At 41.3% G+C, this 13,455-nt stretch overlaps 1 protein-coding gene across 7 annotated transcripts in view; it reads left to right on the top strand.

The window, feature by feature from the left end:
• The window catches only part of UHRF1BP1L (UHRF1 binding protein 1 like), an 81,133-nt gene that overhangs the window by 26,199 nt on the left and 41,479 nt on the right, over window positions 1–13,455 (top strand). For all 7 annotated transcript variants that reach the window (XR_004646118.1, XM_034773509.1, XM_034773489.1 and 4 more), the window contains 3 exons: window positions 2,845–3,007; window positions 4,377–4,415; window positions 8,654–8,745. Coding sequence is in view for 6 of the 7 variants with exons in the window: in XM_034773509.1 (XP_034629400.1) it covers window positions 2,845–3,007; window positions 4,377–4,415; window positions 8,654–8,745 (294 nt within the window). In the remaining variant the exon portion in view is untranslated. The remainder of the gene's footprint in view (window positions 1–2,844; window positions 3,008–4,376; window positions 4,416–8,653; window positions 8,746–13,455) is intronic.

The raw sequence follows: 13,455 nt of genomic DNA, 5'->3' as shown, positions 1-13,455 counted from the left end.
AGTGATCAGGAACAGTCAGCATGGATTCACCAAGGGCAAGTCATGCCTGACTAACCTAATTGCTTTCTATGATGAGATAACTGGCTCTGTGGCTGAGGGGAAAGCAGTGGACGTGTTATTCCTTGACTTTAGCAAAGCTTTTGATACGGTCTCCCACGGTATTCTTGCCAGCAAGTTAAAGAAGTATGGGCAAGATGAATGGACTATAAGGTGGATAGAAAGCTGACTAAATCGTCGGGCTCAACGGGTAGCGATCAATGGCTGCATGTCTAGTTGGCAGCTGGTATCAAGCGGAGTGCCCCAAGGGTCGGTCCTGGGGCCAGTTTTGTTCAATATCTTCATTAATGATCTAGAGGATGGTGTGAACTGCACCCTCAGCAAGTTTGCAGATGACACTAAACTGGGAGGAGTGGTAGATACGCTGGAGGGTAGGGATAGGATACAGAGGGACCTAGACAAATTAGAGGATTGGTCCAAAAGAAATCTGATGAGGTTCAACAAGGACAAGTGCAGAGTCCTGCACTTAGGACCGAAGAATCCCATGCACTACTACAGACTAGGGACCGAATGGCTAGGCAGCAGTTCTGCAGAAAAGGACCTGGGGGTTACAATGGACGAGAAGCTGGATATTAGTCAACAGTGTGCCCTTGTTGCCAAGAAGGCAAACGGCATTTTGGGCTGTATAAGTAGGGACATTGCCAGCAGATCGAGGGACGTGATCATTCCCCTCTATTTGACATTGGTGAGGCCTCATCTGGAGTACTGTGTCCAGTTTTGGGCCCCACACTACAAGAAGGATGTGGAAAAATTGGAAAGAGTCCAGCGGAGGGCAACAAAAATGATTAGGGGACTGGAGCACATGACTTGTGAGAAGAGGCTGGGATTGTTTAGTCTGCAGAAGAGAAGAATGAGGGGGGATTTGATAGCTGCTTTCAACTAACTGAAAGGGGGTTCCAAAGAGGATGGATCTAGACTGTTCTCAGTGGTAGCAGATGACAGAGCAAGGAGTAATGGTCTCAAGTTGCAGTGGGGGAGGTTTAGGTTGGATATTAGGAAAAACTTTTTCACAAGGAGGGTGGTGAAGCACTGAAATGGGTTACCTAGGGAGGTGGTGGAATCTCCTTCCTTAGAGGTTTTTAAGGTCAGGCTTGACAAAGTCCTGGCTGAGATGATTTAGTTGGGGATTGGTCCTGCTTTGAGCAGGGGGTTGGACTAGATGACCTCCTGAGATCCCTTCCAACCCTGATATTCTATGATATCCCATGTCCCTAACAGGAAACTTAAACTGTTGACTGTGTGTTGGGCATTTTGTTAAGCAGGGTAATGTGCTTATAAATTTTGATACCCCCAATGCATCCGAAGAAGTGGGCTGTAGTCCACGAAAGCTTATGTTCTAATAAATTTGTTAGTCTCTAAGGTGCCACAAGTACTCCTGTTCTTTTTGCAGATACAGACTAACACGGCTGCTACTCTGAAACCAGAACATGATGTAACAATCAAACAGGGAAAGTGACTGCCAGGTATTTTCAGCAGTAATTGGAGATTAGTGGGAAAAAAGCATGAAAAGAAAAAAACAAACAAACAAACCCCTAGCTTAACAGAGAACCTGACAGTTTTCTTAGGAATCAGTCTCTCCCTGTTCAGAGAAAACATATGAGCTGTACCTGGCATGGACACAGCAGCAAAGTGGTGATTCCTAGAATGTTTTCCCCATCCTTCTGGCAAAGACCGACAAGTGACAATCTGCTACTGAAAGGACCCAAAACACATTCAGTGGACGTGGTGATGTACTATCTGAAGCTGTAAAATGAGAGTCCAGGTTGTGAATCAAAAACAAACTTCTATGGCAGAAAGTTAGGCACTCAGGCTCTGATCCAGCAAAGCAGATAAAACGTGATACGTGTGATATAAGAACTTAGGTAGATAGGTAAGTTTCGCCAAGCACCCCTCAGTTTTGCCATACATCACTAGGCTATGCGCTGATTGGCACAATCACATGGGCTGTTATGCTGATTTAAGTAAATTATTATGCCTTTTAATAAAATAGTAATATGTACAGTATGTGTGTCATCTTTGAGATTTCTCAGTTTTAAAAATATACAGAAGATCTTGCAGTGTAGTCGGATCATGACACTTCAAAGTATACTCTGACAAAAAAGCACTTATGGTAGGATTTATAATCCTGTGTTTGAATTGCTACATAGTAAATACACCAGAATCCTATGCAACAAAACAGTTTCTACCATATGTTTTTGATAAATTCTGAAATTAAACCCTAATGAATATTTTAAGAATAATTTATACAAGATTTTTGTCAAGCTTAAAGTGCAAATAAAGTCAGAAAAGTGACTTTGTAAAAATAAAACCTTCTTACTCTAAAGATGTGCCACCTGAGTTTATTCATAGTCATATCTGCTTATTTAAGGAAAAAATACGTTTTCACTAGTGTTTCTCCTGTTAGCCCTACAGAGCCAAAACAGTTCAAAGGAGAATGAGCTGGATTCTGTTCTGGCTCATACAATGTCAAAAGAATTGTTAGCTAAATTCTAGGTACAGAATCTTTATTCCTGATGACAGACAAGCCAGAAAGAACACATCTTAATTGTTGAGTCCATTTGTTTACTTGTAAACGAGCAGATTTGATATGGAAGTCATTGAGGGACAAATAACAGTGAAACCCTCCGGGCCATTTTTACCATGTCAATTTTAAGGTCAAACTGTACTTTGAAGCCTGTTCTTTTCAGTTTATTACTTTGCTGATTTATATAAATTGTGACCTGTGACATGGATAACTAATTGCTTTATGTGACATTAACTTACGCTTTAATGCGTATTCTCTTTTAGGTTCACCAAAAACCTGTCACCTGACAAGATCAATCTGAGCACACTAAAGGGGGAAGGTCAGCTGACCAATTTAGAGTTGGATGAAGAGGTGCTTCAGAACATGCTGGATCTTCCAACATGGCTTGCTATAAACAAGGTCTTTTGCAATAAAGCAGCTATTAGGGTGAGCATTTTATTATGTTGAAACAGTAATTAAGGAAGACTTTCTCCCTTTTTCGTCTTTTCTGCCTTCTTAAAACTTATTTTCAAGAAGTCTGAAAATTGCTAATTCTGAATTTCATAATGTTAAAAATTTGTTGTAGGTGTTTAACAGTTTCATAAAAAGAAGATGGAGGCATTAGATAGTAGAAAATTTTCTTAATTGTTATCCCTCATAAGACTATGACCGAAGCAATGAAAATGAGCAGTGATTTAATTTATTTTTTCTTTATCCAAGTGGAATTTTCCTCATACGCACTTTGAAATGGAGCAAGGGAGTATATATTTTTGCAGAGAAAGCTACTGGAGTTTCCTTTGGCTATGTCATACCATCTGTTTTAATTGTTCTTTGTTCTTGTGTGTTACAGTAGAACCTCAGTTATGAACACTTCGGGAATGGATGTTGTTCATAATTCTGAAATGTTTGTAACTCTGAACAAAACGTTATGGTTGTTCTTTCAAAAGTTTACAACTGAACGTTGACTTAATACAGCTTAGAAACTTTTCTATGTAGAAGAAAAATGCTGCTTTTAACCACCTTAATTTAAATGAAACAAGCACAAACAATTTGTCAAATCTTTTTTTTTTAACTTTCCCTTTATTTTTTAATAGTTTAACACAGTGCTGTGCTGTATAGTATTTGCTTTTTATTGCATACTTCTGGTTTCCAATAAGGTGTGTGATTGACCGGTCAGTTCGTAACTCTTCTGTATTTTTTTCTGCCGCTTTCTTTCATCTGGTATCACTTTTTTTTTTAATCCTTTCCCATCCATCAGAGGCCATATGTTATGGTGACATACTCTGGTTGAAAACTGGACATAACTCTCTGGAGCCAGTGGACAATGCTCCTTCAGTCTTTCTTGCTAGGAAGTGATGTGATACACAACCCTACTACTATCCTCTCTCCCAAACCATGCTAGAATGGGAATTGAGAAAGCAAGCTATCGTGATTTATATCGTAACATAGCAAATTGGGTTTTTGTTTTGTTTTTAAGGAAGGAATGTGAAAAACGGTTGGACTTTTCTTGTCTCTGGCAACACAGAATTAAAGAGACAGATTCATTTTTTTGGTCCTTTTTCCTTTCTGCCAGCAGTAGCTCCTAAGCTACCTTTCCTTGTGGCCACACGACTTTGTGTGTTATATGATGTATATTTCTCTCACAAAATTATTTATTATTTGTACTAGCTTCAAAAGATCACATGCAAGTCAAGCAGTTCAGTGTAAATTTTATGTTTATATCTAGAAAATAAAAATGATAAACAGATATCTTGATTACTATGTATTTTCTTCAATGTTTGTTTGATTTGCTTTAGCATAATGTTTTATCTTTCAGATACCGTGGACAAAATTGAAAACCCATCCAATCAGTCTGGTAAGTTCTGAAATGAACCCAGGAATCACATTCTGTATGTCACTCTGAAGCCTAAAATGTCTGAGTCATTGTGAAGTGATGGAAACAGCTACAATCATAGCTGAACTTCTTTTGTTCAGCACAGCACCAGGTTGAATCATCACTGGGTTTTGTGGTCTTTTAGTGTCCAATTTTTAAGTTCTCAGCCACACTCCTCTCCCACCATAACACAATTCATATACAAAAAACCACAGCCACCTACAGAACAACACAACCAGCATGCACAATAACCTCAGACATCACTCTGAAGACTAGAATGTCTGTTGAGTCAGTATGAAGTGATGGAAACAGCTACAAGCATGGTTAAGAACTCCTTTTGTTTAGAATATCACTGGAATTTGTAGTCTGTTACAATCCAATTTTTAAGTTTTCTGCCATTTTCAGCTTTTTGTACACATGACTTTGCAAATAATACCTGTCATGCAGTACATGTATCCCACACGGGCTCAGCAGTCAAAGGTTTAATAGTGGTACTGTTGGCCAGTGATAATTGGTAGCCTCACAGCATCTGGGAGAATAAAAGGTCTGGGAAGCAGAAGGGCACGGGGGCCACGGGAGGAGTGAGCAGGCTGGAGAAAGAAACTCCTGTCAGCAAACTGCTAAAGAGCTGCCCAGAGACAACACTCCAACAAGGCATGAACAGACCAACATGAAGAGCCTGCAGAGGCCCAGGGGAAGGTAGGAAGGAGCTCAGGCCACTGTCAGAGTCGGTGAACCCTGGTCCTGCTTTTCCGGCTTGAGGGCTTTGAGCTGGAACCCAGTGGAGTGGCTGAGTTCTCCTGATGGACCTGAGATCAGAGAGGATTTTCCAGATTCTGGGATAGCCAGAATAGACTGACAGCCCCACTGAGCTGAGTGAGCTGGGGCTATGCCCTGGTTGGCTTAGAGGGGCGCTATTGCACTGACAATACCGACTCACAATACCTTTTTGATAGCGTGGGCTTTCAGATAGTAGTTGTAAATACGTTCCTTTTTAAAAAATGTTTTACACTTTCCCTGAGGTTATTTAGAAATAATTTAAACCTTAGCTGGTGTGTACAGTGTGTCCTTTGATTACCAGCAGATGGAGATGGCAAAACATTCTGACGAATGTATCCCTATCCTATAAAAGATAAGGGTCTCTAGGTTGTTGCTTGATTCCCATTAGAAAAACTGTTTTTTCTATAATTTCTTTTATTTCAGCTTTACCTGAAATATGGATATTTGTCTTTTAGTCTCATTGCAAGTTCCTGCCTTCTTCTTGTCTGACTTTATTCTCTAAGGCCCTTTCCACACTACGACTGTAACCTAGCCCTGGGACCCAGTGACAGCATGGTTGTCCCCTGACCCAGTTGCAACACAGTTAAAACATGTCCAAGGCTTTAGCCTGGTTTTTAGTTGTAGTCAGAACCCAACAAAATTAGGAGATGAATAGAACTGGATTGCTGCCATTTGTCAGTTCTCCATCTCTTTTCTTACAAACCTCTCAGGAGAGGTTGGAGAAGCCAGAACTAGACTAGCTGACAGTCACTGGTTCTCATTATTCGGTTTCCATCTGAGTTTATTAATAGAGGTACTTCTTCAGTATTTGTATAAGTTGCCTGCAAACAGATTAATGAATGGGAATTGGTAGGAAAAGTTAATAATTCAATGATAGAATGTACCAGGAACTCACTGGTTCTTCTAGAAAGCAATGTATTCACCAGGATGGGACACTTCAGGCTATTGGCCGAATTCTGCCCTCAATTACATCACCACAACCTCATTATTTTTGGTGCATGTGTGTAATTGAGGGCGAGTATCACTGGGCAAGGCTCCTCTCTTGCTTTCTCCCCTCAGAAACTGCACAGACTCCTGTGGTTGTGCCTTCACTATGTCCTTTTATTTTAAGTTCCTGCCATTCTTTTCACAATGATCCCCGTGCAACAGTCTATTTACAATGTTAACCTAGCTTTTGGCCCTCTTGCCAGGGCCTAAGGGAATCAGAGGTATCCCTATTTTGAGCCTCTGTGTGGCTAGGCTTGGCTAGCTCTGTTCCTCCCTCTCCCCTCTTGCACTTCCTTCTTGTGCCTCTTCTTGTCAGCCATGGGCTTATGAGGTAATTGACTCAGCCAGCCTGATTGACTAATTACCCCTTCAGCTTTTTCCAGGGGAACTAATTAATATCTAAGTGATCAGAGTGCAGGCTCACCTGTTTGCACCCTGCACTCTGTCACAGCAAGGTTGAGCTTAAGTAGCCTTCAGTTAGTTGGCATACTCTGTATACATGATTTAGGTAGCTCGAGTAGTTAGTGGTGCGCTTGCCAGAACTCAATTGTCTTTTGTTAAAAACAAAGGCTTTCAGGAAATCAATCTTTTAATATGGTAGCAAATGTTTTAAGTGCCTTTGCTCACAATTAAATTGCCCTTTCTATTTGTACTTGTTAAGCAAAATAATTTCAAGGAGGACTCTTGCACAGACTCTGTGTAGCAGTTTTCTGTTCTAAAATAAAAATGATTACTAGCCCTTTTAGTGGAGAATGGGGAGGAGGCATTAGGCATCTATTTGAGAAATCCCATAGTCAAGCTCTATTGTTTATTTGTATTGTAGTAGCCCAATCAAGTCGGGGCTCCATTGGGCTGTGTACTATACAGGCATATAGTAAAATGCAGTCCCTGTTTCAAAGATCATATTACCTTATTTTAAGAAAAGGCCTAAGAGATTAGTGAAACAAACAGAAGGGGCAGGGAGGCTGAGTTAGATAATTCTATTTTTACTTTTGTCATAAAACGATTGTGTGTGCATTAGGAGTTTCTTTTGTTTTTATGGGGTTTGTTTGTTGTTCATTGAGCTAGGTGAACAATTAGCTGTAGTTTCAGCTCACCATATCAGCTAGCAGCACACTGTAGGCATCATAGTAAATGAGTCCTAAAGAGGAATCGGGTAATAAGCTTATGAATTTTTGGGGAGGAGGAAAGGCATTCCATGTATAATGAGCAGCATGGAAGAAAAGTGCAAAGGTGTTTATGGGAGAACTGGAGGAGTGGGAGATGAAAGCTGATGTAAGCGTGAAGGCAATGGCTGATTGAGATAATTGAGCCATTCAGTACAACAACGCAAAATTGTTGTACCGAAGATAAGGGCAAGATGTTTATATTTGTGGTGGAAATGGCGAGCAAGTGGAGAGACTTATAATGGGTGTGGTGATGTCAGAACGATGGGCCAAGAAGATAATCTTAACAGCAAAGTTTTGAATGGATTTAAGAGGAGGCAAAGTTACAGTAGCCAAGGCCAGAGGGAAAGAGGTTGCAGGAACTGAGTTTTAAAAATAGGGATTCTCCTTAGCCGTTATTATAAATTTAAACCATGACCGTTTTTAATATCAGGGGGCAAAGAGACTGCTTCTGCATTTAGATGGTCTCTTCCTGGGAATAGTGGGTTTGTTTTTTTATCATTTGTTAAATTATTTGGCAAGGTGCAATTGTGCTATTTTATTATATCCTTCAATATCAATGGGATTTGAGTGCCTCACTCCTTTAGTCTCCTTTTTGAGAAGTCCAGCCTCAATAATGAAAAATAATGGCAAAGATGACCATTAATCTTAAATATTTTATTCTCAAAAACTACCCATTATAGCAAATTTATTGACAATTCATCTCTGTCAATTTTCTTATAGATACAAAATGTTTTAAAGATATCAACAAAACGTCTAGCGGCCACTGATACATTTCAACAATAGACCAGCTTCAAACGCTTTCCAATAAAAATGTCTGAAAAGAAAAACACACTATAGAGAAAATTCAAAGGGCATAAAAGCTAATATTATGTGAACCTTCACACTGAAAGACTGACTGTATAGAGAAAATCAAATGTCTTCCTCATTTTATACTCATTCAGAATTCAGCCTTTGAGAAATATACTACAGTGTGATGAATAAACTATTTCCCTGACTAGAAGTCAAGAAGTATACGAAGTTTTTATATATGACCGCAAAAGTTTAGGAGAGTTAGAAAAAAATGATATCTGATATAAGCACTGTATAAACAAAAGTCCAAAAATGTAAATGGTTATGTATTCTATTAAAGGTTTTCTACAAAAATGTTATGGACAGAGAATATATATGAAAGATTTTTACTTAATGTTCTTACTACTTTTTAATTATGAGGTATCTAAGTTATCTATTAATCTACTGCAGTAAATTGAAATTTGTACCAAATTTCTTTGTGGTTTTTTTTTCAAGTCTCTGGATAAAGTAATAATGGAAATGAGTACTTGTGAAGAACCACGTGCCCCTAATGGACCATCACCTATAGCAACTGCATCAGGACAGAGGTAAGTTGTAGTTTTTAAATATTGACATGCACTTGATACAAAACATTTAAAATTATTGGATCTGTTCTCGTGAACCAGCGCAGGTTGGAGGATGTATGTGCATCCGAAAGCAGGTTAGATCCATTCGTCTAAAGGTAAAGTATAATAACCTTTAAAAATATAGAGTCATGGCCTGCTTGCTCGGCACCCTTAAAATCAGGCCACTTATTTAGGTGATTTAATGTAGATTTAGATGTGTAATGTTAGGCACCTAAGCTTGAAAATTTATCCTAAATATATATTGCATGTTCTATTTCACAGGATTGTTTAATCCGCGTAATGCATTTTAGGATGGAGGAATAAATCTCAAGCTCCATAAGAACAACATACTTTTGGATAGGCCCAAGGCAAAATAGCTTTAATTATTTGGAAAACAGATATGCTGCTTTCAAAATATTAACTTTTGTCTAATAGATAGCATTAAAGACCAGATTCTCAGCTGGTGTGATTGTTCATAGTTCTGTTTTCTTCAGTGACTACATCAGCTGAATCTGGCTGAAGAGATTTGATGTATAACCCAGTCTGACTAAAATATCAGATAATTGGTGGGACAGGGAGCCCCAAACTTGTGGTCTCATAATTTCTAAATCTGCCTGAAAGAGGAGACTGTAGTAGAGTTCATGGAAGTATTCCTTGAGTCTTCATGTTAATATGGCACCATTAGAAGGTAAAATAGAGAGTAATGTTGTGGTTACTAAGCTGCATAGGCAGTTATATTGAGCAGAAAATGTCTTGACTACACAAGGGGGTAGTACAGGGTCTAATCTGAAAATGTTCTGACTGCTGAACATAATTTGAAAAGGGTCAACAGGGTGAAAGTGTTAGAAACTCAATTAAGAGCTAGAACTAGTTAGATCCTCGGAGTACCTTCAAATAAAGAAAAATTGAATAACAGTCTATGAACTCAGCCTATTTGATTTTGACATTGAAGATTCAATCCATGCAAAAAAGAAGGAATGACTAATAATGGCTGTGAAGGGAACTTAATTAGGACTCTTCAACATCTGTGACAGAATTATTGCAACTGGCAGGAAAAGAGGCCTACGTTTTGAGAGCAACAGAATAGATTTTAAGGCCAGAAGGAACCATGACGATTGTGACGGGTTCCCCCCAGGGTGCTACATGAAACTGGGGTACTGCTGAGCCCTCTGACCCGCCAGCCTGGGCTCCCTTTCACATTGTGCTGCTGTGACAAGCTGCAGTCCTGCTCCTGGTCCTACACTTCCATCAGCATTCCCACAGGAAGGGACATGCAGGCTTCCTGACCAGCCACTGCATGAACCAACAACAGAGACTTTACAGCCAGGATAATCACTAGCTTCCCAGGCATGCACTCCCTTCTGGAGTATAAACCCAAAATTATACCATCTTGCTCTGCACAGGGAACTGTACAGCGTAAGCTAAGATTCCCAAGCACTTCACTCCAAACTTACTGGTTTAGGTTAAAGCATAAAATAAGTTTATTAATTACAAAAGATAAATTTTAAGTGATAGCAAACCGATCAAAGCAGATTACCTAGTAAATAAACAAAAACACAAACTAAGCTTAAGATATTAGAAAGAGAGGATATGAATTAGCAAATTCTCATCCTGGCTGATGATACAAGCAGGCTGGCAGATTCTCAAGGTACAAACTGCTCTTGCTTTGCAGCTTGAAATCCCCAGTTTTTTCATACACAGGCTAGAAATCCCTTTAGCCTGGGTCCAACTTCCCCCAGTTCAGTCTTTTTACTTAGGAGCTTCTCTGAGGTGTTCTGTTGTGGGCAAATGAAGAATAATGGATGATGTCACTCCCTGCCTTATATAGCTTTAGCGTATGGCGGGAACCCTTTGTCCCAAACTCAGTTTGTGGAAAAACACTGACATCCCAAGATGGAGTCCACAGTCATGTGGCCTGGTCACATGCCCTGGCATAACTTGCTGAGTCATAGCAGCCATTACTTATAGGTTGTCTGGGGAGGTTTACAGGAAGGCTAAGTTCTTCAAGGAGCCATTGTCTTTGCTGTTGGCCCATCAGCACTGTCTGGCTTCTTCATTGTTGTACCAGAAAGGCTAGTTGTGGGTGTCACCCAAAGTAAGCACATTTGAAATACAGTTACATAGTCAGTATTCCTAACTTTAGATACAAAAAATATGCATGCATACAAATAGGATAATCATATTCAGCAAATCATAACTTTTCCAATGACATCTCACGTGACCTGTCTTATGCAAAATGCATCATAATTATGCCATAATAATATCACTGTGAAGAATATGGGATACAGTGTCACAATGATCATCTACTCTGACCTCCTATATCCCACAAGCCATAAAATGTCATAATTAGGAAGAATCTGGGAAAGATAAAATCGTCCTTCATATATGAAAACGTGGAAGCCATAGTTTTGTATCTTAGCAACTTCATGTGATGCCAAAAAGGGAAACATCTCTGTTTTGGGACATACTATCTGCTTCCCATTTGCTCAGTAAATAGAATATGATTGTCAGGAATCAGGGTCTGTAGCTGAGTCAGTCTTTCGGCAAGCAAATGAAAGCACCTGGGCTATAGTAGTCTGTCTGACTGACTACACTACCTGATTGGTTGGAAGAGTCAGCAAACCGGCTCTTAAGCCCAACAGTAGCAGCAGTTCAGCAGCTGTTCAAAGCATTCGCCCATGGCTGAGATAGTTCCTGCTCCTGCCTTGTTCATAGTCCTGCTCCTGCCTTGGACCCAGCCTTGCCTCATTCCAGGTAACCCGGTACTGATCTTCGGCTCCAATCCTGACCTCTAACTTCAGCTCTGACTCTGCTTCTGATCCTGAGCTCCTGACTCCAGCTCTGACCCTGGACTCTGATGCCTGCAGTAACCACTAGGTCCAATGCCTGTGTCAGGGTTCCTTCCCCACTCTGAACTCTGGAGTACAGATGTGCGGACCTGCATGAAAGACCCCCTACGCCTATTTTTACCAGCTTAGGTTAAAACTTCCCCAAAGCACAAATTCCTTCCTTACCTTAGTATCACTGCCACCACCAAGTGATTTAACCAAACATTCAGGGAGGGCCACTTGAAGCTCTACCTTCCCCAAATATCCCCCAAGTCCCTACACCCCCTTTCCTGGGGAGGATTGAGAATAATATTCTCACCAATTGGTACAGGTGAACACAGACCCAAACCCTTGGATCTTAAGAATAATGAAAAATCAATCGGGTTCTTAAAAGAAGAATTTTAATTTAAAGAAAAGGTAAAAGAATCATCTCTGTAAAATCAGGATGGTAAGTACTTTACAGAATAACAAAAGACTCAAAAATACAGAGGATTCCCCCTCTAGGCAAAACTTTAAAGTTACAAAAATAGGGATAAACCTCCCTCTTAGCACAGGGAAAATTCACAGGCTAAAACAAAAGGTAATCTAATGCATTTCTTTTCTGCTATTACTTACTATTTCTGCAAGACTAGATGCTTAGTTCAGCTATAGCTAGGGAGATGTATTTTCCCCTGCCCTGTTTCCTGGCTGGCTCAGAGAGAGACACACACAACCTTCCCCCACAGATTTGAAAGAATCTTCTCCCCTTATTGATCAGGTGTCACGCAGGTTCATAGAATCATAGAATATCAGAATTGGAAGGGACCTCAGGAGGTCATGTAGTCCAACCCCCTGTTCAAAGCAGGACCAATCCCCAGACAGATTTTTACCTCAGATCCCTAAACAGCCCCCTCAAGGATTGAGCTCACAACCCTGGGATAAGCAGTCCAATGCTCAAACCACTGAGCTATCCCTCCCCTTTACAGGTAAAAGAGGAATTAACCCTTTACAGGGTAAAGAGGAATTTTATGCTACCCTTAGCTGTATGTTTATGACAGCCTACTCTAACCACTAGGCATGACCACCCATGTCCTGGTTACTGAAAGTTTGAGCAGCCCCAACACTGACAATAAGAGAAGTAGAGCTTATAGCAGGGGTGGGCAAACTTTTTGGCCTGAGGGCCACATCTGGGTATGGAAATTGTATGGCGGGCCATGAATGCTCACAAAATTGAGGTACGGGAGGGGGCTCTGGGCTGGGACCAAGGGGTTCGGAGGGCAGGAGGGGATCAGGGCTGGGGCATGGGAGGGGGTCGGGTGCAGGCTCTGGGTGGCGCTTACCTCAAGCAGCTCCTAGAAGCAGCGGCATGTCCCCCCTCCACACAGGTGCAGCCAGGCAGCTCTGCATGCTGCCCCGTCCGCAGGCACCGCCCCTGCAGCTCCTATTGGCCATGGTTCCTGTCCAATGAGAGCTGTGGGGGCAGCACTTGGGGCGAGGGCAGTGTGCCGAGCCCCTTGGCTGCCCCTATGTGTAGGAGCCAGAGCAGGGACATACCGCTGCTTCCGGGAGCTGCGCGGAGCAGGGCAAGCCCCCAACCCCGCTCCCTGACTGGAGCGCCAGAGCGGGGCAAGCCCCGGAGGGCCAGATTAAAATGTCTGAAGGGCTTGTTGTGGCCCTCAGGCCATAATCTGCCCACCCCTGGCTTATACAGTGTATGTGGATTCTTCAAAAGTCAATATCTCTATGGTGGACATAATGGGAGCCCTATAGACATTGCAGGCCCAAGTTGCTGGCCTACAGGCATAGAATGCAGTCCTGCAAGCTCAAGCCATGGAGCCTTCAGCTCTTACCCCTGCTCCCCGCAAGGCCAAAGTTAGGGTTACCA

Source organism: Trachemys scripta, chromosome 1 (assembly GCF_013100865.1).
Source record: "Trachemys scripta elegans isolate TJP31775 chromosome 1, CAS_Tse_1.0, whole genome shotgun sequence".
Lineage (NCBI taxonomy): Eukaryota > Metazoa > Chordata > Testudines > Emydidae > Trachemys > Trachemys scripta.
The sequence above is the reverse complement of the archived record's forward strand: the minus strand, read 5'-3'. Positions and strand labels throughout refer to the sequence as shown.